Below are 24,453 nucleotides of genomic sequence, written 5' to 3'. Positions count from 1 at the left end.
TCAGCATCAGTGTGGGTTTCCACAAATGGATCATGCACAGCATTCTTTACCTTCCCTCTAAAGCAGGGGTGTCAAACTCATTTAGCGGGGGGGGGGGGGCACATTCGGTCTTCAACGCTGTCCGGAAAGTCGTGAACATTTTTTCTATTTCCTCGCCACGTTAAAATTTGCAAAAAAAAAATGGTGCAAAAAAGAAGCTCCCTGACTGTCTAGCTTTCATTTCTGTGATTGTTAGTGAGCTGGACACAGTCAAGAAACTATGAATGTAGGTCCATTATCATTTTACACAGTTTAGATTTGGTTTTAGTCATTTTAAAGTATATGGAGTTTGTTTCCCCCACCCCCCAAAAAATATATACTGTATATTATTTTTTTAGTTTTACTCAAACCACCCGCGGGCTGGATTGGACCCCTCGTGGGCCGGATCTGGCCCGCGGGCCGTATGTTTGACACCTCTGCTCTAAAGTGCCAGTTAATTTGTAACTATTGTGGCCATTATACATATGGGTGTTATGTTCATGACATGTTCAACTTATTTGGCACCGCCAAACTTAAAGGTGATGCCATTTACACATGGTGTGCTGTGTTTAGAGCGACTAATGTGTAGACTACACCGTTACACAATTTATAACTAGTCTGGGGGTACTGCATAAACTTTACATTAACTGAATAAAACTAGGTCAGAAGTAACCTAATCTCTCGTGGACAGACGCATGTAACATAACTGAGATTTTTTAGTTCTGGGTTTCCGAGATTAGCTTGGGTTTTTGGGGGGAAACAAAGGAGCATTATTAAATATCAAGTAAAGAAACATGCTGCAATCCGAAGTCAGGCAGCAACCTGCACTACGAAAATATGAATCTACCATAAACACCACAAGATGGCAGTATTTCTTTACATTAAAGACAACAACGGGGGAGTAATTGATAAGATGTTAAGTAATCATTTCTACAGTACGTGAAATGAATGCGCAAAAGGCGTATATCAGATATTTTATCCACTGAATTTGCAAAACAGCAACCATATTCCGAAAAGAAATAATTACTGCTTGAATATGACAAGATCTTGCACCACCTAGAAATACATGATAAAAGCAACGAAAACACTGCGGTTTATACAATAATAGTCCATAAGCGAGCATACAAAACATTCATTTAATACATGTTTTTTTTCTTTCTAAAGTCTAGCATGTAAAGTATATAAAATACTAAGTAAAAAGATGCCACTGAAATAATTTGCCTGTTTGGTTGGAAAGAGATGGCAGTCGAGTACTTGACATACAGCTCATCTGTTGAGGCAACAACTGCCTGAGTACTGCATCCAACTGGTCAATAGCAATGGCTTAGGATGTTAGTAATTCATTTGATCCTTCCTTATAAAAATGACCCATAGACGATCGTTCTGAGGTAATATTGGAATATCTTACAACCGTTGTGCGTTTGTTACAAAATAATATCATAATAATAAACCCAAAGGTCCACATACCGTACTGAAGAACAGTAGACCAACTGAAGGGTCGTCGCTGTGTCCTAAAACACCACTCTCAGATTTACTGGACGTGTGTGTCTTAAGCTTGATTTGTGCGTGTGTTTTTTGAGTCTGTTCTGACCTCGGAAGCACCATTGGGTCAAGTGTAGTGTTTAGACTAAAGTCTACAAGTGTTCGCAAGAACTGAGGAGAACACTTTTATCAACCCTGAATGAGAGGGGAGGGGGGGCTAAACCTAGTACTGCCACCTGCCCCCTAGAACATGAGAAATACAAAGTGGGGAGAAGAGGAGGAACAAGGTTTCTTAAGCTACAGGCATCCTTGCAGAAAACCATAGTAGGCTGTTGTTGTTGTGGACATAGCTGGCCAGCGTGACGAAGTCTGAGTTGGAGGCGCTGGCAGAGAGAATGCGCGCGTCTGGTTGGGGAGTGTGTGAATCCTGTTGAGGCGCCATGATCTCAGAACTCCGCAGCTGGCAGGGGATGATTGGCAGCTGCTTCCTCAAGTCAGAGAGGAGGTCAGGGGGTCAGGTGGGCGGCACAAGAAGAGGTCCCTCATCAAGGCTGGGGGAGAACATGAGAGAAGGGGAAGAGGAGGAGAACTGAGTTGGATTGGTCATCACCTATTTCAGTAGATATTAGCAAGAGTGCATTTGGTAGGTACAGTATGACATAGCATGCAAATGCCACACATGAAGCCTAAATATTTGCCTAAGATACAGTAGTACCATGACGCATGTCCGTGTGTTTGTACCTGCAGTGTCACATTGTCCCTGGGCTTCCCCGAGGATGGGGTCCCTGTCCGTCAGCAGTTGACTCCGCCTGCGGGTGTGTGGCCCCAGCTCCAACTCTGGGCTGTCTATATCCTCCAGGCAGTCCTGAAACACACACACACACAGTTTCAACTTTAATAGCACATCATTGTTCATTAAGTAATTTCATACACCCTCCCCAACTCTCACCCTAAGCCCCCTCCCCTCCCCTCCTCACCCAACCCTAACCCCCTTCCTCACCCAACCCTAAACCCCCTTCCTCACCCAACCCTAAACCCCCCTCCTCACCCAACCCTAAACCCCTTCCTCACCCAACCCTAAACCCCTTCCTCACCCAACCCTAAACCCCTTCCTCACCCAACCCTAAACCCCTTCCTCACCCAACCCTAAACCCCTTCCTCACCCAACCCTAAAACCCCCTCCTCACCCAACCCTAAACCCCTTCCTCACCCAACCCTAAACCCCCCTCCTCACCCAACCCTAAACCCCCCTCCTCACCCAACCCTAAACCCCCCTCCTCACCCAACCCTAAACCCCCCTCCTCACCCAACCCTAAACCCCTTCCTCACCCAACCCTAAACCCCCCTCCTCACCCAACCCTAACCCCCTTCCTCACCCCACCCTAAACCCCCTTCCTCACCCAACCCTAAACCCCCCTCCTCACCCAACCCTAACCCCCTTCCTCACCCAACCCTAACCCCCTTCCTCACCCAACCCTAACCCCCTTCCTCACCCAACCCTAACCCCCTTCCTCACCCAACCCTAACCCCCTTCCTCACCCAACCCTAACCCCCTTCCTCACCCAACCCTAAACCCCCCTCCTCACCCAACCCTAAACCCCCTTCCTCACCCAACCCTAAACCCCCTTCCTCACCCAACCCTAACCCCCTTCCTCACCCAACCCTAAACCCCCCTTCCTCACCCCACCCTAAACCCCCTTCCTCACCCCACCCTAAACCCCCTTCCTCACCCAACCCTAAACCCCCTTCCTCACCCAACCCTAAACCCCCTTCCTCACCCAACCCTAACCCCCTTCCTCACCCAACCCTAACCCCCTTCCTCACCCAACCCTAACCCCCTTCCTCACCCAACCCTAAACCCCCCTCCTCACCCAACCCTAAACCCCCTTCCTCACCCAACCCTAAACCCCCCTCCTCACCCAACCCTAAACCCCCCTCCTCACCCAACCCTAAACCCCCTTCCTCACCCAACCCTAAACCCCCTTCCTCACCCAACCCTAAACCCCCTTCCTCACCCAACCCTAACCCCCTTCCTCACCCAACCCTAACCCCCTTCCTCACCCAACCCTAAACCCCCCTCCTCACCCAACCCTAAACCCCTTCCTCACCCAACCCTAAACCCCTTCCTCACCCAACCCTAAACCCCCCTCCTCACCCAACCCTAAACCCCCTTCCTCACCCAACCCTAAACCCCCCTCCTCACCCAACCCTAAACCCCCTTCCTCACCCAACCCTAAACCCCCCTCCTCACCCAACCCTAAACCCCTTCCTCACCCAACCCTAAACCCCCCTCCTCACCCAACCCTAAACCCCCTTCCTCACCCAACCCTAAACCCCCTTCCTCACCCAACCCTAAACCCCCTTCCTCACCCAACCCTAAACCCCCTTCCTCACCCAACCCTAAACCCCCCTCACCCAACCCTAAACCCCCTTCCTCACCTGAAACCCCTTCCTCACCCAACCCTAAACCCCCTTCCTCACCCAACCCTAAACCCCCTTCCTCACCCCACCCTAAACCCCCCTCCCCTCCTCACCCCACCCTAAACCCCCCTCCCCTCCCCTCCTCACCCAACCCTAAAACCCCCTCCTCACCCAACCCTAAACCCCTTCCTCACCCAACCCTAAACCCCCCTCCTCACCCAACCCTAAACCCCTTCCTCACCCAACCCTAAACCCCCCTCCCCACCCAACCCTAAACCCCCCTCCTCACCCAACCCTAACCCCCCTCCTCACCCAACCCTAACCCCCTTCCTCACCCCACCCTAAACCCCCTTCCTCACCCCACCCTAAACCCCCCTCCTCACCCAACCCTAAACCCCTTCCTCACCCAACCCTAAACCCCCTTCCTCACCCAACCCTAAACCCCCTTCCTCACCCAACCCTAAACCCCTTCCTCACCCAACCCTAAACCCCCTTCCTCACCCAACCCTAAACCCCCTTCCTCACCCAACCCTAAACCCCCTTCCTCACCCAACCCTAAACCCCCCTCACCCAACCCTAACCCCCTTCCTCACCCAACCCTAACCCCCTTCCTCACCCAACCCTAACCCCCTTCCTCACCCAACCCTAAACCCCCTTCCTCACCCAACCCTAAAACCCCCTCCTCACCCAACCCTAAACCCCTTCCTCACCCAACCCTAAACCCCCCTCCTCACCCAACCCTAAACCCCCCTCCTCACCCAACCCTAAACCCCTTCCTCACCCAACCCTAAACCCCCCTCCTCACCCAACCCTAAACCCCCCTCCTCACCCAACCCTAAACCCCTTCCTCACCCAACCCTAAACCCCCTTCCTCACCCCACCCTAAACCCCCTTCCTCACCCAACCCTAAACCCCCCTCCTCACCCAACCCTAACCCCCTTCCTCACCCAACCCTAACCCCCTTCCTCACCCAACCCTAACCCCCTTCCTCACCCAACCCTAACCCCCTTCCTCACCCAACCCTAACCCCCTTCCTCACCCAACCCTAAACCCCTTCCTCACCCAACCCTAAACCCCCTTCCTCACCCAACCCTAAACCCCCTTCCTCACCCAACCCTAACCCCCTTCCTCACCCAACCCTAAACCCCCCTTCCTCACCCCACCCTAAACCCCCTTCCTCACCCCACCCTAAACCCCCTTCCTCACCCCACCCTAAACCCCCTTCCTCACCCAACCCTAAACCCCCTTCCTCACCCAACCCTAAACCCCCTTCCTCACCCAACCCTAACCCCCTTCCTCACCCAACCCTAACCCCCTTCCTCACCCAACCCTAACCCCCTTCCTCACCCAACCCTAACCCCCTTCCTCACCCAACCCTAAACCCCCTTCCTCACCCAACCCTAAACCCCCCTCCTCACCCAACCCTAAACCCCCCTCCTCACCCAACCCTAAACCCCCTTCCTCACCCAACCCTAAACCCCCTTCCTCACCCAACCCTAAACCCCCTTCCTCACCCAACCCTAACCCCCTTCCTCACCCAACCCTAACCCCCTTCCTCACCCAACCCTAAACCCCCTTCCTCACCCAACCCTAAACCCCCCTCCTCACCCAACCCTAAACCCCCCTCCTCACCCAACCCTAAACCCCCTTCCTCACCCAACCCTAAACCCCCCTCCTCACCCAACCCTAAACCCCCTTCCTCACCCAACCCTAAACCCCCCTCCTCACCCAACCCTAAACCCCTTCCTCACCCAACCCTAAACCCCCCTCCTCACCCAACCCTAAACCCCCTTCCTCACCCAACCCTAAACCCCCTTCCTCACCCAACCCTAAACCCCCTTCCTCACCCAACCCTAAACCCCCTTCCTCACCCAACCCTAAACCCCCCTCACCCAACCCTAAACCCCCTTCCTCACCTGAAACCCCTTCCTCACCCAACCCTAAACCCCCTTCCTCACCCAACCCTAAACCCCCTTCCTCACCCCACCCTAAACCCCCCTCCCCTCCTCACCCCACCCTAAACCCCCCTCCCCTCCCCTCCTCACCCAACCCTAAAACCCCCTCCTCACCCAACCCTAAACCCCTTCCTCACCCAACCCTAAACCCCCCTCCTCACCCAACCCTAAACCCCCCTCCTCACCCAACCCTAAACCCCCCTCCTCACCCAACCCTAACCCCCTTCCTCACCCCACCCTAAACCCCCTTCCTCACCCCACCCTAAACCCCCCTCCTCACCCAACCCTAAACCCCTTCCTCACCCAACCCTAAACCCCCTCCTCACCCAACCCTAAACCCCCTTCCTCACCCAACCCTAAACCCCCTTCCTCACCCAACCCTAAACCCCTTCCTCACCCAACCCTAAACCCCCCTCCTCACCCAACCCTAAACCCCCTTCCTCACCCAACCCTAAACCCCCTTCCTCACCCAACCCTAACCCCCTTCCTCACCCAACCCTAAACCCCCTTCCTCACCCAACCCTAACCCCCTTCCTCACCCAACCCTAACCCCCTTCCTCACCCAACCCTAAACCCCCCTCCTCACCCAACCCTAAACCCCCCTCCTCACCCAACCCTAAACCCCTTCCTCACCCAACCCTAAACCCCCCTCCTCACCCAACCCTAAACCCCCCTCCTCACCCAACCCTAAACCCCTTCCTCACCCAACCCTAAACCCCCCTCCTCACCCAACCCTAAACCCCTTCCTCACCCAACCCTAAACCCCCTTCCTCACCCAACCCTAAACCCCCCTCCTCACCCAACCCTAAACCCCCTTCCTCACCCAACCCTAAACCCCCCTCCTCACCCAACCCTAAACCCCCCTCCTCACCCAACCCTAAACCCCCCTCCTCACCCAACCCTAAACCCCTTCCTCCTCACCCAACCCTAAACCCCTTCCTCACCCAACCCTAAACCCCCCTCCTCACCCAACCCTAAACCCCCTTCCTCACCCAACCCTAAACCCCCCTCACCCAACCCTAAACCCCCCTCACCCAACCCTAAACCCCCCTCCTCACCCAACCCTAAACCCCCCTCCTCACCCAACCCTAAACCCCCCTCACCCAACCCTAAACCCCCCTCACCCAACCCTAAACCCCCCTCACCCAACCCTAAACCCCCCTCCTCACCCAACCCTAAACCCCCTTCCTCACCCAACCCTAAACCCCCTTCCTCACCTGAAACCCCTTCCTCACCCAACCCTAAACCCCCTTCCTCACCCCACCCTAAACCCCCCTCCCCTCCTCACCCCACCCTAAACCCCCCTCCCCTCCTCACCCCACCCTAAACCCCCCTCCCCTCCCCTCCTCACCCCACCCTAAACCCCCCTCCCCTCCCCTCCTCACCCAACCCTAAACCCCTTCCTCACCCAACCCTAAACCCCTTCCTCACCCAACCCTAAAACCCCTTCCTCACCCAACCCTAAACCCCCCTCCTCACCCAACCCTAAACCCCCTTCCTCACCCCACCCTAAACCCCTTCCTCACCCAACCCTAAACCCCTTCCTCACCCAACCCTAAACCCCCTCCTCACCCAACCCTAAACCCCTTCCTCACCCAACCCTAAACCCCCTTCCTCACCCAACCCTAACCCCCTTCCTCACCCAACCCTAAACCCCCTTCCTCACCCAACCCTAAACCCCCTTCCTCACCCAACCCTAAACCCCCTTCCTCACCCAACCCTAAACCCCCTTCCTCACCCAACCCTAAACCCCCTTCCTCACCCAACCCTAAACCCCCTTCCTCACCCAACCCTAACCCCCTTCCTCACCCAACCCTAACCCCCTTCCTCACCCAACCCTAACCCCCTTCCTCACCCAACCCTAACCCCCTTCCTCACCCAACCCTAAACCCCCTTCCTCACCCAACCCTAAACCCCCTTCCTCACCCAACCCTAACCCCCTTCCTCACCCAACCCTAAACCCCCTTCCTCACCCAACCCTAAACCCCCCTCCTCACCCAACCCTAAACCCCCCTCCTCACCCAACCCTAAACCCCTTCCTCACCCAACCCTAAACCCCCCTCCTCACCCAACCCTAAACCCCCTTCCTCACCCAACCCTAAACCCCCTTCCTCACCCAACCCTAAACCCCCTTCCTCACCCAACCCTAAACCCCCTTCCTCACCCAACCCTAAACCCCCCTCCTCACCCAACCCTAAACCCCCCTCCTCACCCAACCCTAAACCCCCCTCCTCACCCAACCCTAAACCCCTTCCTCACCCAACCCTAAACCCCTTCCTCACCCAACCCTAAACCCCCTTCCTCACCCAACCCTAAACCCCCCTCCTCACCCAACCCTAAACCCCCCTCCTCACCCAACCCTAAACCCCCCTCCTCACCCAACCCTAAACCCCCCTCCTCACCCAACCCTAAACCCCCCTCCTCACCCAACCCTAAACCCCCTTCCTCACCCAACCCTAAAACCCCTTCCTCACCCAACCCTAAACCCCCTTCCTCACCTGAAACCCCTTCCTCACCCAACCCTAAACCCCCTTCCTCACCCCACCCTAAACCCCCCTCCCCTCCCCTCCTCACCCCACCCCCCTCCCCTCCTCACCCCACCCTAAACCCCCCTCCCCTCCCCTCCTCACCCCACCCTAAACCCCCCTCCCCTCCCCTCCTCACCCCACCCTAAACCCCCCTCCCCTCCCCTCCTCACCCCACCCTAAACCCCCCTCCCCTCCCCTCCTCACCCCACCCTAAACCCCATCCTCACCAGTAGGGTGTAGCTGAGAAGCAGTTCCTGCTCGATGGGAGACACCGAGTGTCTCAGTCTCTTGTCCTGACTCATCAGCTGGGAGGGCATGTCTTCATCCTGCTCATGGCTCCTGTGGAAGTTACAGTTAGGAACGTTAACATTCAGCAACACTTTCACTCCAAAACACCCAACACCACTGTCTGTCACTCCAAAACACCCAACACCACTGTCACTCCAAAACACCCAACACCACTGTCTGTCACTCCAAAACACCCAACACCACTGTCTGTCACTCCAAAACACCCAACACCACTGTCTGTCACTCCAAAACTACTGTCTGTCACTCAAACACTCAATCCAACCGGGCGTCTCGTCTCTCTCACTGGTGTGACCCAGACAGCAGTGGTTCAGTAGAGTAGAATAGATTTTTACCGTTTCCTGGTAGCAGTGGGGGGCTCTGGGGAGGGGCTGTCAGGGGGCTCAGGGAGCTGGACGCTGAGCAGGAAATCATCATCCATGGAGATATACGGAGCCAGCATGTCCAGATCAACCACTTCCATGTCCTGCCAGCACAGGAGACAGACTGCTCAATCACAGGTATAGGCTCCCTCTTCCTAATTTCCCTCTCAAAATAGTTTGACTTATTGAAGAAATAGGAAAGAACTATGCTCATCATTAAGTGTTCGGCTGTGTTCTGCATGTACCTCAGGCTGGTCTTCCTTCTGCACGACCTCTTCTGGACAGACGGCAAACAACTTCTCCACCTCATCCTCTATTGGCAGCTCCTCAATGGGGATCTGACGAGGACAGATATATAGTGGACTTCTCATCAGTGAGAACACACCGGGTTCATATGTTATAGACTCTAAGGAGATACTGTATCCTCACTGACATTTAAGAATCAACTAAAGTTCTTACCAGTGCTGGTGTTGGTGATGAGGTGGACTTGTCGAATATGGGTGACAGGAGCGTCCACAGCTCGGGGGTGCACAGGTCCTGTGGGAAAACTGGGGCGGAGTCAGGGCTTGATGGAAGGCTGAACGACAGCTCCGCAAAGTCTGCAGAAACACAGACACACAAGTCGCAAACATAAACAGTCTTTTGAGCACTTATGACAGTGAATGAATATGTAGTAAGCCAGCCCTGTCTGAGCCAGAATGGCCCATAGGGCAGGAGGCTGCCACGTGAGGCAGCTTGATCTACTAGTACACTAGTCTGTCGCAGGTCCGCCTCAGGCCCTAGAATCTTTTGGTACTCGACCCGGGGATCAAACTCCCAACCTCAGGGGAGACACTAACCACAAGATGGTACAGTACTAAGGTGTGAATTAAAGTGTGAGGATGACCTGTGACGGGTACGATGGGGTCTCCTGAGACAGGGGCCAGTTGGAGGAGGTCCTCTGGGTTCTCCTTCAGCTGTTGGAAGAGCTCTCCACTGCTGCTGTTGTCACTGTCACACAAGGTCTCCTCTGAGGCCTCAGAGACAGGATCACTCTTCAGCCCACAGCCAGTCTGCTCTACTGAGAACACCACATCTGCCTGCTCCACCACACTGAGAGAGAGAGAGAGAGAAAGAGCGATAGATAGGCAGAGAGAGACAGACAGAAAGAGATTATGTAGGGTAGGGAGAATGGAAAGGGGTGAACGTATGTGTCATGAAAAAGGAGATGAGAGTAGAGGTGGTGGGGCATTACCTGAGGATAAAGTTAAGACAGACCACAGCCTCTGGTTGAGAGGTCTTGTTGTTGTAGATGACTGTAGCCTGGGTCTCTGCCCACACAAAGCCCCCACTCTTAGCCAGGAAACGGTATTGGCTGGTGCACACCTGGCCTTTAGACAGAACTGGGATGGGTGGGGAGAGTGGACATATCAATGTACACAGACAAACACGCGCACACACCCACAGGCACACTTCAAGTTGACCACTTCACTATAGCACTCTTAAAAGGCCGAGCACGGCTCATAAATCAATGTCCTTTCCCGGAGGTGGAGTAAATGACATTACTAAGCTGCTCCCGAATGTCCTACGTCAGGTGTCCATGTGGGTTTTAATGACATTATGAAGGGCAGCTCTGAACAGTTGAAACTGGATTTTAAAAGAGCTGACTGACTCTCTGCTAGACACTAATAGAAGACCCATCATATCTGGCCCTGTGGCCTCTCTGATCATATCTGGCCCTGTGGCCTCTCTGATCATATCTGGCCCTGTGGCCTCTCTGATCATATCTGGCCCTGTGGCCTCTCTGATCATATCTGGCCCTGTGGCCTCTCTGATCATATCTGGCCCTGTGGCCTCTCTGATCATATCTGGCCCTGTGGCCTCTCTGATCATATCTGGCCCTGTGGCCTCTCTGATCATATCTGGCCCTGTGGCCTCTCTGATCATATCTGGCCCTGTGGCCTCTCTGATCATATCTGGCCCTGTGGCCTCTCTGATCATATCTGGCCCTGTGGCCTCTCTGATCATATCTGGCCCTGTGGCCTCTCTGATCATATCTGGCCCTGTGGCCTCTCTGATCATATCTGGCCCTGTGGCCTCTCTGATCATATCTGGTTCTGAATCGCGGTATTGAACGCTTTAGCAGGATTCTTTCTCTTCACAACTGGCTACGTGATTATTGCAGCTCAATGTGTGTAACTTTTGTTGACAATTCCGATACCTTTCGGAAACCAAACACATTTTATAAGGAGGATGGGATCCACCCAAATCGTTTGGGTTCCTGGATCCTTTCACAGCATTATAAGGCTGTGTTGAGACAATGACTTATCAATGACCCAAGCCCAGCTCAGTTAATCCCTACCATTGTGTCGCAGAGTTGTCATAATGCTTCAGCAAATGGACATTACACCAGCGGCGTTGGTAGACACAATGTAAGTAACCTAATCTGTCCCTCTTACTGCCCTGAATGCCTCTGTTGATCCTACAGCTATTGTATGCAGTAATCATGTGCCTATGAACCAGATTTATACTGTTACCACTGAGACGGTGTGCCCTAGGAGGAAGTCCACTGTGTGCAGCTCACCCTGCACTAACATAAATAACATGAGCATATCTACTTCTGCTGAGCTTCCCTGTAAACAAATGAAAACAAGGAAGCATCCCAAAAGAAAAGTTCTCAAAATAGCCCACGTTAACATACATAGCTTAAGAAACAAGGTTTATGAAATCAATAATTTGCTAGTAACAGATGACATTCATATTCTGACTATCTCTGAAACTCACTTCGATAATACCTTTGACGATAGTGGTAGCAATACAAGGTTATAACTTTTATAGAAAATATAGAAATGCCAATGGTGGAGGTGTTTCTGTTTATATTCAGAACCACATTCCTGTAAAGATTAGAGAGGATCTCATGTTAAATACTGTTAATATAAATACTAGTAATATGGCTACAGGTTCATCTGCCTCACCTAAAGCCCCTTCTGCTGGGAAGTTGCTATAGACCACCAAGTGCTAACAGTCAGTATCTGGATAATATGTGTAAAATGCTTGATAATGTGTGCGATATCAACAGAGAGGTATATTTTCTGGGTGATTTAAATATGGACTGGCTTTCATCAAGCTGCCCACTCAAGAAAAAGCTTCAAACTGTAACCAGTGCCTGCAACCTGGTTCAGGTTGTCAGTCAACCTACCAGGGTAGTTACAAACAGCACAGGAATTAAATTATCAACATGTATTGATCACATCTTTACTAATGCTGCAGAAATGTGCTTGAAAGCAGTATCCAGATCCATCAGATGTAGGGATCACAATATAGTAGCCATTTCTAGGAAAACCAAAGTTCCAATGGCTGGGCCTAATATAGTGTATAAGAGGTCATACAATAAGTTTTGTAGTGATTCCTATGTTGTTGATGTAAAGAATATTTGTTGGTCCGTGGTGTGTAATGAGGAGCAAACAGACGCTGCACTTGACACTACTGTTAGCTAGCCCGATAGTCACGAACAATTGTTAGCTAGCTACCCACAAAGAATTGACATCTACCTTGCACAACAATACTTTTAGGTCATTTTTGCCTGTGTGGTCTCGTCTCTATTTTTGCTGGCTGAAAGAAGGTTTCAGTGAATGGGAGGTGCAGCGTGAGGCAATACAGTAGGGGGAGTGTAAGCGCTTCTCACAGTAGTACGCAAATTGAGAAACACCCCATGTATTCACGCAGTCTAGCAGTAGTGGTATTTGTCCAATCCTCTGTCCTTACTGTTCAGTCTGCTTCCCAGACACTCAGGAGGAAAGGCTGAGCAGTAGCAAGTCCGCCTGACAACAGCTGTCACAACAACACGTCGTCCCCAGTACTCACACAGAGTTATTTTACTTAAGTGTCACTCACCGGCATAACGCCTTACAGTGTTACACTGACTCTCACGGAACTGTTATATGTCACATGATAATGTTACAAAGGAGACTAGCTCGGTGAAACCAATGTTTTAGCATGGGCCCTTCCACCTACAATACACACACACCCTGCTCAGAGACTCACGGATGTGCAGGCTCTTGGTCACATGATCCGAGTCCAGGGCATGATGGAATTCGTAGGCAGATTTGCCAATCAGATCTTCTGGCTCATATCCCACTAGCTCTGCCACCCTGGCAACACAGTGGATACAGAAGGAGGGGGTCAGAGGTCAGCTTGTAGTCAACAACCCATCGATGATGCAGTATGGTAGTTTTGCAAGAGGGAATGGTATAAAATGATTCATTTACCCCAGCAGATTAAGTTATGAGTTATTGTAATGAGCCCCACAGAGTAGGCAACAAACAATGGTTATAAACTTTCCCATGGTATGGGGATGGCCATCTCCAGCGGTCTGTTTGTTTGTGTGTAGTGGGAAAATATTTCATTCACGATTTTCTGTACTTGATTTGTTAATGATATGTTCTAAATATAATTGTATAAGCGGAGAGACGTGGACCGAGGCATTCCCCTGGGAGGTGAAGCCGGAATTAGCCATGTACCCCCATGTTAACTCCATGTTTGGTTAAGTAGTTTTCTTCTGTTAGTCTATAATTATGTTGTAACTGACTACTGATATCCTTTTACTTCTTAGACCTTTGACCTGTTTAAGTGCTGATGGTATACTTTCTGGTAATCTGTGTCGACAGTGGCTAAGGCTACGGTCTTAGTTGGAGTCAGAAGATTTAGTGACCTTGAAGACAGAACAGTTGTCTGCTGATAGTGGATATAAGGGCCTTCTCCGAGGAGGCCAGGCAGACTTTTTCTATGCTGGAGGCTGTCTCCCGTTGAAACTTGTATGAAACCGAATTGATTTATGATTGACTATAACCGCGACTACTCTTCTCTTTTATTCAGGGGTTGGAACCAAAATATAACGGGTAGGGAGAGATCGAGACAGAGGGGTGAACTTTTAGGTGGCTTGATGTCCTGAACATCATGGCATGACTTGGAATGTGTTTAGGCTATTACTAGCATCAGAACTTCACTGAATAACAGAATTATATAATAGATATTGTGATTATTTTTGAAAAAAATAAAAAAATCAATAAATTCATATTATTACCCGTTTCTCATGATTTTAAAATAACTTTTCTCTTTCGAAACCCTAGAGATCACTTTCGTTTCCGGTTCTGTTTCCTTCCCTCTAATTAGTTCACTCTTTTCCCTGAACCGTTTCCAACCCCTGCTTTTATTCATTTCACAATCCCCTTTACAGAGTGTGTATGTGGGTGTGTGTTTGTGTGCGAGGTTTCTGTTGCTATGCATGTGTGTATTAGCCTAAAAGTGAGTGTAGCGTTCAGTCTCGTTTAATCATGGGTGTATCCATTACGGCCAATTCTATTGCAAAACGTTTTGCAACCGAAACTGTTTACTTCAAATGCTGTTGAGTTACGTTTTGTTCTCAAATGAAAATTGTTGTTCAGTCGTGTCTCTTTCTGGAAAGATTTGGATGGAGCCCCAGGGTTTCCCCAAACTTGGTCCTGGGCCCCCCTCCCCCCTGGGTGCACGTTTTAGTGTTTTGCCCCTAACACTACACAGCTGATTCAAATAATCAAAGCTTGATGATGACTTGGTTATTTGTATCAGCTGTGTAGTGCTAGGGCAAAAACCAAAAGGTGCCCCCAGGAGGGTGGTTGGGAAACCCTGCTTTAGAGCATGGAAGAATTGATCATTTATAGATGTGCAGCTTGTGCCCAATACTTCAGACTTGTCATATTGGAACGGCAACTTGTGGAAACTAGCACATTTAAATGAACTACTTCCATTTAAGAATGAAACAGCTTATACGTCACGTTGAAGAGTGTTTGGATTAAATGGTTTCTGTCGCAAAAGGTTTTTCAACAGACTAAACGTTTTGCAACAGAATTGGCGTAATGAATTCACCCCGTGTGTGTGTGTGTCTGCTCAGCCTCACCTGCCCTCGCAGTGTGTGAAGCGCAGGTCCATGCTGTGTCGAGTGAGGAAGGTACTGCGGTCCAGAGGGAACTCCACACTGGACGGGTGGGGGATGGGCTCACACAGCACCGTCATGAAGCTGCCTGCAGGAGGTGACGAGTCCTCGTCACTGCAGCACACACGCATGTGGCCTGTACAGTGCAGCACCTGGGGGCCACAGAGTGCAGGAAGGTTAGTTTGATAACCATGACTATCCATATTTACATAACAGGGCACATGCATGAGCAACAGAACCAATAAGTCCCAATGTGAATGTTGTCGAGCAGGGATGGGCAACTTTGATGGGGGTGGGGGGCACCAAAAAAATCACAACTCATCATGAGGGGCCGCATTGGCTCGCTTTTTTGTTGTATGGAAATTGATACGAGGGCCTTTAAAAAATGGGGGCTGTGCCACGGGCTGCCCGCTAGTTGCCCATTCCTGTTGCAGAGACAATTCAGGGCAGACATAACTATGTTAAGCAACATTCACAGTGGGACTTGACATGGCGTGTTAGAAGAAAATAAAGGAATGTAAGGATTATTCTATACAAGAGGAACGCTCCGTCCCAAATGGCAGCCTATCCCTATATATAGTGCACTACTTCAGACCAGATCCCTATTCCCTATACACTGGACTACTTCAGACCAGATCCCTATTCCCTATACACTGGACTACTTCAGACCAGATCCCTATTCCCTATACACTGGACTACTTCAGACCAGAGCTCTGGAGCAGACCAAATAACCAGAGATGGAGAGGAACAGCAGTATACTGGAACAGCAGTATACAAATGGGATGTGATGCCCTTGTAACACGGCCAAGAGTGAGAACACAGACTCACCTCAATAACACAAATGCTGAGTCAACACTGTTCACACACACCTCTACTGGAATCCAGAGTATAACTGGGCCAAGGCTTTCTGACAGTCATGGTCACTGATGGACCCCTGCCCTGTGTGTGTGTGTGCACTTGTTTTACGACCTTATCAGGACCGCAATGTTCTAACAATTCACCTAAACGCCCTGACAAGGTAGGAAAACACTTTTTTCTTGTCCGGAATTTGTTAAAATTATATTTAAAGTTTAAGGGTTAGGTTTTAGAGTTTTAAGTTAAGGTTAGGTTTAGGGGTTAAGGTTAGGGAAAATAGTATTTTTAAAAGGTCAAAAAAATGTACTCCCCAAAAACGGCATAAATTTCACAAAAATAAAGCTGTAATCCCCTGGATCAACCTCTCGATGCTGGACACTGAGCCAAGCAGAAATGAGAGAAATGAAGGTGAGGGGACACCATATATGCTACCAATGATAGTCGCTCCAATAGGAAAGAAAGTAAGGCAGGGTGGCAGGCTGGATTAAGTAAAGAACCAGACTCATAAACCAGAGAGATATGGTTAATCCCCACGTCTCATCATTAGAATGGAGACAGATCCCTGATATCTAGGCCAGCCAGACTGTCCTACCTAACCTTTCAGCTGGATTAAGTGTCCTGGCCTTCTGAATCCAAAACACATCTCATGTTTATAGCTCGGATGTTTCGCTAATGTCTTAGCAACGCCACTGGTAACAGCAACATATGAATCTCACTGAATGGTGAAAGACGGCCCGAATAGGGTTGGCCAATATCCAGACCTTCTGATTCAGAGGGGTTGGGTTAAATGCGGAAGACGCATTTCAGTTGGGGATACCTAGTCAGTTGTACCTTTCCCTTCATACCAATCCTGTACCATAGCGGGGTACATGGTATTACCGTTATAGCAGCCCCTTGTATGCGCTCTCTCTCCATAGCGGACACTAGCTAAATGCTAACAAGCGCAATCGGACATAAACGAATCGCAAGAACAGACAGCCCAGCTCATAGAGTTATACTCAAAAGGCTACTATTTTTCTGCATGCACAAAATAAATATTAGACAACGGGGATCTTGATCAAGGAGAGGATTGATCGTCTCTGCTGTAAATCTTGAAAGCTAGCAACTTAGCTAGAGAGGAAGTTAGCAAACCAAATGCAGAGCTGAAGAGAATTGATATGGCACATCTTAGATAGTCAAATGTATAGTTATAAGATATTTTGCTAGCAAGCATTAGTTGTGCATTTCAAGTGTGAAAATCGATATTCACGTCATGTCACAAAGCTTCCATTTGCTCAGTGTGCTCTTTGTAAACCAACATAACATTTGACTGGCTCAATCAACTGCTTTGGGGAACGCTTCTTAATGAAAAAAATAATGAAACGGGCAAAATGAAGGACGCGATCTGCTTTATCTATTAACTTAGTGCACAAGTTGACTGCAGGTATTTATTTAAAAACAAATATTCACATTTATGAAAAAACAAGCTACAAATAGTTAACGGTATTGATGATATAGAATATTTCAAAATACCCCGGTATACAGCCCAAGCCTAACGCCCTATGTAGGTGTGGAATACGCAGGTGTACGGGGCTTGGGGTGTTGGTGGCTCATTAGGGCTCAGCTGTGTGTGTGTGTGTGGGGGGGGGGGGGGCGTACCTTCCAGGTGGCAGACTTTATGTTGACAGTGCGCCCTCTAACAGTCAGAGTGCTCTTCATCCTGAGAAAGAAGGTCATCTCTGTGTGTTGCTGCACTGGTTTCTTCTTGAATACACCTGGGATGGAGAGAATAGGTCCCAGGCTTTAGGCCTATAGCTCTGTGTGAGCATGCATGATGAACACACACACACACAAAGGGTAGTTTGTCTCACCTGGCCTAGGCACCAGGAGATCCCGTAGCTCCTCTTGGTCACATGGGTGGACAAAGTCATACACACTCTGGCCCAGCAGCTCCAGCTGGACAACAACAATAATACAACCATGTCAATACAACGCCACAAGGCGCCTTTTCCATGAACTGCAGATTAGAAAAAGCTGCACTGCAAATCCGAGAATATCACACCTGGTGCTTCGTAGCTTGCATCTATTTGCTAACTTCTACAAACATGATGATGTCTGCATTTTCTTGGTAATCCAACCAACCAGACTTTTAAATTTGTTCCGCAGGGTAATCTAGGGGACCATAAACTTTTAGCTCCCATTTCACTATTGTGGGATGATTATTTGTAATGGCTATGATTGTACTACAAGCCTGCATGTCAAATAATAAAAAGAAAGATAAGCTAAGAAAGGGGGGGGGGGAGATGACTTGTTTTTTTCTGTAGAACTTGAGGGCTCTCAGAGACCACAGCCTGTTTTGAAGGAAGAAAAGGAAGCATGTATAAAGAACACATATCACGTGTGGTTTAACTCACGTCAGACACTGAAAAACCAAAAAGCCTCATGATTTCAAACCGTTAAATCAATTATGCAACATAAAACTAACCAATTGGACAACCAAATTGTTCATCAAAGGCCATGAACAAAAACGTTGTAAAACATGCATTAATAACTGAATATTATTAACATTACTCGTTGCCATGCGTTAAGTGGGAGAATCCACTTTTTGTATCGAGTCTGCAGTCGACATTCTAGTAAGTCTATAACGGATTCATTCTACTTGACTATACTCAATTAGAGCTTCGTGGATACAGACTGACTGTAAACAAAATCACACAACAGCAGTGGAACTGTATATTACTATAGTACTACTATATGCCATTAAGCAGATGCTTTTTATCCAAGGAGACTTACAACAGCGAGTGCATCCATTTTCATATGGATCGCCCCAGTGGGAATCAAACCCATGACCCTGATGTTACCAAGACCATGTGCGGCTGTATGTACCTGTTGGATGCCCAGGTGTTTGTCGACGCTGTCACCCAGGTAAATCATATCCCCCTCCTCTGTCATCACCATGATGAAGCCTGCCAACGCCCGGGGGTAGAACCCATCCATCGTGTCCTCGTCCCCATCTGTGACGCGCTCCTCACTCGTATCCCCTGCTACGACATAAAACCCACGTCATTAGAAAATACACGCGTCCTACGTCATTTCACCACCATTTCAACTCAAGGGTCTAGACTACCACCATCTTGGGAGTTGGTTATTACTTGGAAAGTAGTACAGAAAGTAGGCTCTCAACCATTCACAGGACACGGACATGACTGGCCAATGGGAGCCCACCTGAGCGGAGGTGGTGCATGCGAAGGAAGCTGAGCGTCACCCTCATGATGGCGGCCTTGTCCAGGTCGGCGGAGACTCTGCGGGGGAGGGGCAGGGTGTGGGCCAGCTCGTAGAACAGCTCCGTCTCCAGACTCCGCCTGCAGCGCGCCGCATCCCGGGAACGCACCTTCCGCTGAGCCGTACTCGACCTGGACAGAGGGAAGAGGGAGAGAGAGAGAGTGGTGAGGAAGTGATGAATCAGGAAGAGAAGTAGAACAGACCAAGGCGGTGTAGGAGCAAGGCATACTGAGGAGGTGTTCGTTCATGAAGATAAATCCTTTGTGATTTCTTGCGTTCACAAATGTAATCCAATTTTCCGATGTGCGAAATTCTAACAAATCACAAAACGCCCAAAACCCTTTCAACACACATTTCAATATACTTTTTCTGTGTAGTCAGTCATTGTGTATACAAAGTCAAACCAGATAATTAACATCCACTTACTATCTACAGTGTAATATTCACTTACTATCTACAGTGTAATATTCACTTCCTTCTCAGACAAACAAAATTCAAACATCGTTTATTACTCTTCTTCATCAAACGTCTCTGATCCTCTCTTTACTCTATCACACCTCCATAACCGAACAAGCAAATAGGCAAATATTCAAACTCACACATACAAACAGATGGAACAAAAATGTATTTCCTAAATTGTTTTCTCTTTGTGTAGTTGAAGTGCTCACCGAGTCTCACACTGTGTCTGTGAGGGGGCAGGGAAACGATCCTCCCTGAACCACAGCCCTTAATCTCCTCTTACCTCCCTCCCCTTAGCTTCCTCCTTCGCACATACAGGCAGGCTCTGTTAACCCGTTTATGGCATCTGACCCCAATCAACAGACCCCCCCCCCCCTCGTGTCCTCCATTGTCCCTCTGTCCTCTATAGTCTCAGAGAGCTTCTGAGATTGTGCCCTCACTTCTTTCCCCCTGGCTTTTCACAGGAAGTTTAAACAGAAGCAATGTGTATCTCCATGTATGACTGCAGGCTGGGTGAAACGGTTCAGGAGTTCTCCCAGTCCCTTAGCATCTCACAATCTGTGTTTATCCAAAGAAAATGTAATTGATTATTTAATAACTGTAATTGATCCTTACCAGCTGTGGTAATATGAAGTGAGAGTAATGAGTTTCGTCATTGGCCAGGGTGTGACAGAACGTGCTCGGTTTGATTTTAATATGGTCAGATATGTGATCTCAAAGTATTAGCCTAAGTAACAGGCAACATAAGGGCACTTCCATGGTAACAGAATTTTGATTTTTCACTTAAAATGTATGCCAAAAAAACATTGATTTCAAAGTTTAACAAACCATACAACTCTACGCACAAGGACTACCTTTAACAATTTACATTGAAAATGTTACAACAACAAAAAACATTACTGGAACAACTGTGCAGATACAAAGTTTGGTAACAGAATTTTGATAAAATCTCCCTCCGTTTTTTTATGTGACCACGTTTTTCAAAAAGATTCAAAAGGTATGTGCAGAACTACAGTAAGTAACGTGGATTTACACCTGGTAACAGAAATACGGTAATGTAATTTCATCATGGGTCCCTGATCTGTACAACACAGAAATGCATAATTATGTATATGAATGTCATTCTCTTCATGATGTATCCTAAATAGGTACACAAAACGATAGAAATATGCAATATCCTCCTTTGCATATTTGGGTATTATTCTACATACTGGCTATTATTTTAATGAGCTCTGTTACCAAGCAAGACCAAATTTGGTTGGTCCAGACAAAATCTGAACCAATCATAGAAGTCTATGTTTCACAAGTTTGGACATCAAAGTACACCACAGTAGATAATACAGTACAGTACGGGACTGATTTCTATATCCCGCTCAGGCTGCTTTTCATACCGCGTCCACCCGCTCCCGCTGACTTCTTGTCCGACTCCCACCTGCTCCCGCAAGAACTGGTCCTGAACCCAACCCCAGTCCCGCAAAGTTATTTTAGGTGTATGTGAAGCAGCTTGATTTACAGCCCCGGTCTTTAGTTTTGAACGGTTTGGGCTACAGATGAGCGGTTTTCTGCATTTCTCCAACACTGGCCGCGCATTGTGCATGATTGATTGTTATTCAATTATTCAAACAATTTAAAAGTAAATGCTACAGCCCACACTATGCAAAATAATATTTTGTTTGTCAATAGAGGATTGTGCTTCTATCTCCTGTCTTGTATAGACTCTGAGATTAAATAGGCAAAGACGTCACACTCCTATCTCACAGCAATACTGCAGCTTACCCATACGGTCCCATAATACACTAGTTGCTTTTGAAGTAACAGTTGTTGTGTTTAAGGGGTTAGAGTGCACTGCCTGCCAAGCCCCCTGACTGCTGATTGGTCAGTTCAATGGAGTCAGCTCCTTTTCTGCTCCTGGGATCTTCATAGCTCAGTGGCTGGTATGCTAGAGTGGGGGAGGGGTATTTGAGTGAGCTGGAGCCTCTCAGCCAGACTGTTGGCTTTTGAAATTATGAAGGAAAAAGGAAACCACACACTGCTCTTGATAGTATCACCGATTTTACAAAAGAGAGTGCAAGATATTTTGTGAATATGTCTAAAAACATAATTGTATTTGGAGAGGTTTTTGACCATATATTGACCTAAACTCAAACACTCAAGACAACATGAAAAAATGATTGTATATATCAAGGAATGCCATTTTGGCCATACAAATACTGTCATAAATTACAGGAATTAATGGAAATATTTTACACAAGTTGACATTTGAGAGATTTTTGACACCTAAAGGACACCTGTGCCTTGTTAAGGATAAACATGTATACAGACAGATTGGTATGAGATATCTGCTACATTTTTTGGTGCACATGTTGACAAGATGTTGGGGAATCACTGAAATGAAATGTTGACCCACTGAGCTTGCCTGACGACTTCAACACTGTGGGGAAAAAAGTGTGTGTGACTGTTTTAGCCCTCCACAGGAACAGGATAGAGCCCTATAAAATGTGTTGTTCAGGCATAGTTTAGTCAAAATCTATATTTGGGTCTAATTACCCTGAACTTGAGTTGTGTCTCAAGGTCCCTGGTGACAGAATCCACAACAATCTATTTATTACTTCTGCCACAGTCCGCATCGTCAAATGTCATGAATGTAAACAGCCAACCCGATGTTAGCAATGCTGCACTGCAAGCTGAAATTTCCTAAAAATATATTGTCACCGTGGGTCTTCAGTTTAGACATCTCAAGGTTAAGGTAAATCGACCCAAATATAGATTGACTGAACTAGGCCTCTCTTTAACCTTTTACTTTTTGAAAATCGTTTATCGTCGATATAAAATGTAGGCTCCAAAGGGTTCCAAAACCGTAGATCGAAAGCGAGGCGTATCAATATTTAGATAGAGCATTTGGGCAGCGTCAGAGCATTTACCCAGCATATTGGTAGGCTACGTGAAGTGACCCATGGCAATTGGAGTCCTAACAGCAAGACTGACTGTAGGCAGTGTCAATTTGACCTGGGAAACATGAATGAAAACCAATGGAAAATGTCCTCTCGGGTGGGTATAATTTGTGGAACGGTCCAACAGGAATCTGTTCCAAAAACGTAAATAACAAGGTTGCCAACAAACAACACATACAAAGTTGTATAGCGGCAGAATAAGATACCGGGTAGGGAGTAGGCTATTTCATTAAGTTTTTCACTCACCACGTTTATTCCGAAAAATGTCTGTCTTCACTCTGGAGCCTATGGACAAACATTAAGAATAAGCTACGTGGTGGGTTGATGCCTATTCGGCAGCTAGTTATCTAGGTGAATTGATCATGCTACTTTGTATGCGTTGTTTGTTGGAAACCTTGTACTTTACAAAGTTTTTTAAACAAATTCCTTTTGGAACGTTCCACAAATTATACCCACCCTGTCCTCTCTACCCCCCTGGAATAAGGTCAATGACGTCTTCAACCCCACACTTTACAGGTTTACTAGGCTCTTCATTTAATCCTGCCTCAAAATGAGTTGATATTGAGATGTGTGAATTGGATAGGCTCAATCCTATCCTAAACTATATAGAATCTCTCAACCAAAACTATGTAGTAAAATATATACTTAAATAAGGTTGTCTAATAGTTGTTGCACAATTTCCACTGCCAAGATCTAAATGCAGAGACACAGAGGTGTCATGCCCATAGGGGGCACAGGGGTAAGGGCCCCCTCAGATTTGTCCTGTAAAAAATATATATATATATTTCTCTGTAATACTACTAGCCACAATTTGATCAAGTTGGGTTAAGCTAGCCCAGCTAGGTTTCCAATATCCCAACCTCATAACTTGGTACCAAGAAGCCATTTCTGGCTATCAATCAAGTTAGAGTAGCTAGCTTGTCCAATTATCTTAGCTGGCATGTGTAAAGGATGTCACGTTGCTTGCTTAACTAGTACCACTTCATCCCGATTTGGACCATACCTGGCTCAAACTCTGGACCTCTGCCTTGCTAGCACACATGACCGCCACCCTAAAACATCTTACCAGTCAGCGCCACTTGAAAAACTAGCTAAAGTCTGAAGTGGCTGAGGAATACGTTTCACACATCCCCATGTGCTACACATGCCTGCTGGCAAGGTTCGTAGACTTCAGAAAGGCAAGCAAGATTTTGGGCCCTAGATTGCAGGAAAAAGCCGTTTCAGGTGTTTGAAAATGCACATACTTTGTGCCCCCTCGGATTTGGGTGCATGACGCCCCTGGGAGAAGACTTGGGGAAAAATTGAAAAAAATTTGATTTTACTTTTTGATATCTCGTATCTGTACATTCGTGCGCATGTCCAAGTTATTTGAGTCGGCAGACAATAGGCTATAAGAACAGTTGTAATATGTCGACGATGTTTAATTGAAACCGAAAACGCACATGTATAACTAATTTATAAATGTCTTACCGTTGTCCAACAGGCTCTTCCTTCGTATCCATATTAAACACTTAAACTTCAAGGATCAGACTTCTGATTTGTTTTATTATTGTTAAATTCTATGCTGAGACTGTTTGACTCGAGAAAGCTCTAACAACAACGCCTCATCCCGACTGGCTTCCGCCTTGGCAGACATTCTAGCCAATGAGAGGGAAGATTCGCATGAACAACAGGGATGCGTTCAGTTAGAAAAAACGTACTGCAACGCTCAATTAAAGGGACAAGGTGCGGTTCTGAACGACCAGTTCAAAAACGGAGAGATGGTGGGTTGGGGACCGGCACTTTAAATACGTCACTCACTGCTTTAAAACTATACCCACCAAACGTACCTCAAAGTCTGTTCAAGAACGTTGAAGGACGTTCTGAGGAAACGTGCCGTTCAGTACAAACCATGACGTAACGTAG

General features: G+C 48.1%; 1 protein-coding gene across 4 annotated transcripts; it reads right to left on the bottom strand.

Moving 5' to 3' along the window:
• Positions 1 to 979: 979 nt before the first annotated feature.
• Positions 980 to 24,166, bottom strand: LOC120028243 (hypoxia-inducible factor 1-alpha-like). Of its 4 annotated transcripts, none has more exons than XM_038973414.1 (15): positions 24,019 to 24,166; positions 19,082 to 19,269; positions 18,743 to 18,900; positions 17,728 to 17,812; positions 17,516 to 17,631; positions 14,987 to 15,174; positions 13,096 to 13,202; positions 10,307 to 10,454; positions 9,959 to 10,164; positions 9,532 to 9,671; positions 9,318 to 9,410; positions 9,046 to 9,176; positions 8,632 to 8,743; positions 2,242 to 2,365; positions 980 to 2,051 (listed from the first exon to the last, which is right to left on the bottom strand). In XM_038973414.1, the coding sequence occupies exons 1-15, from the start codon at positions 24,048 to 24,050 to the stop codon at positions 1,990 to 1,992; spliced, it is 1,890 nt and encodes a 629-aa protein (XP_038829342.1). In that variant the 5' UTR covers positions 24,051 to 24,166; the 3' UTR covers positions 980 to 1,989. The 4 variants fall into 4 exon arrangements, with proteins under 4 accessions (XP_038829342.1, XP_038829343.1, XP_038829340.1 ...); XM_038973415.1 differs by having other exon boundaries at positions 18,743 to 18,897; positions 24,019 to 24,050; XM_038973412.1 differs by lacking the exon at positions 24,019 to 24,166 and adding an exon at positions 20,989 to 21,381.
• Between the last annotated feature and the right edge of the window lie 287 nt (positions 24,167 to 24,453).

This window comes from Salvelinus namaycush, chromosome 34 (assembly GCF_016432855.1).
Source record: "Salvelinus namaycush isolate Seneca chromosome 34, SaNama_1.0, whole genome shotgun sequence".
Classification (NCBI taxonomy): domain Eukaryota; kingdom Metazoa; phylum Chordata; class Actinopteri; order Salmoniformes; family Salmonidae; genus Salvelinus; species Salvelinus namaycush.
Note: the sequence above shows the minus strand (reverse complement) of the source record. Positions and strands in the feature narration are given on the sequence as shown.

Coding starts and splice junctions, on each gene's coding strand:
- LOC120028243 (XM_038973412.1), bottom strand. CDS start 21,194: ATGCACAATGCGCGGCCAGTGTTGGAGAAATGCAGAAAACCGCTCATC. Junction 9,411..9,531: donor CATCACCAACACCAGCACTG/GTAAGAACTTTA, acceptor TGTCCTCGTCAG/ATCCCCATTGAGGAGCTGCC. Junction 2,366..8,631: donor TTCTCAGCTACACCCTACTG/GTGAGGATGGGG, acceptor TGTGTGTTTCAG/GACTGCCTGGAGGATATAGA.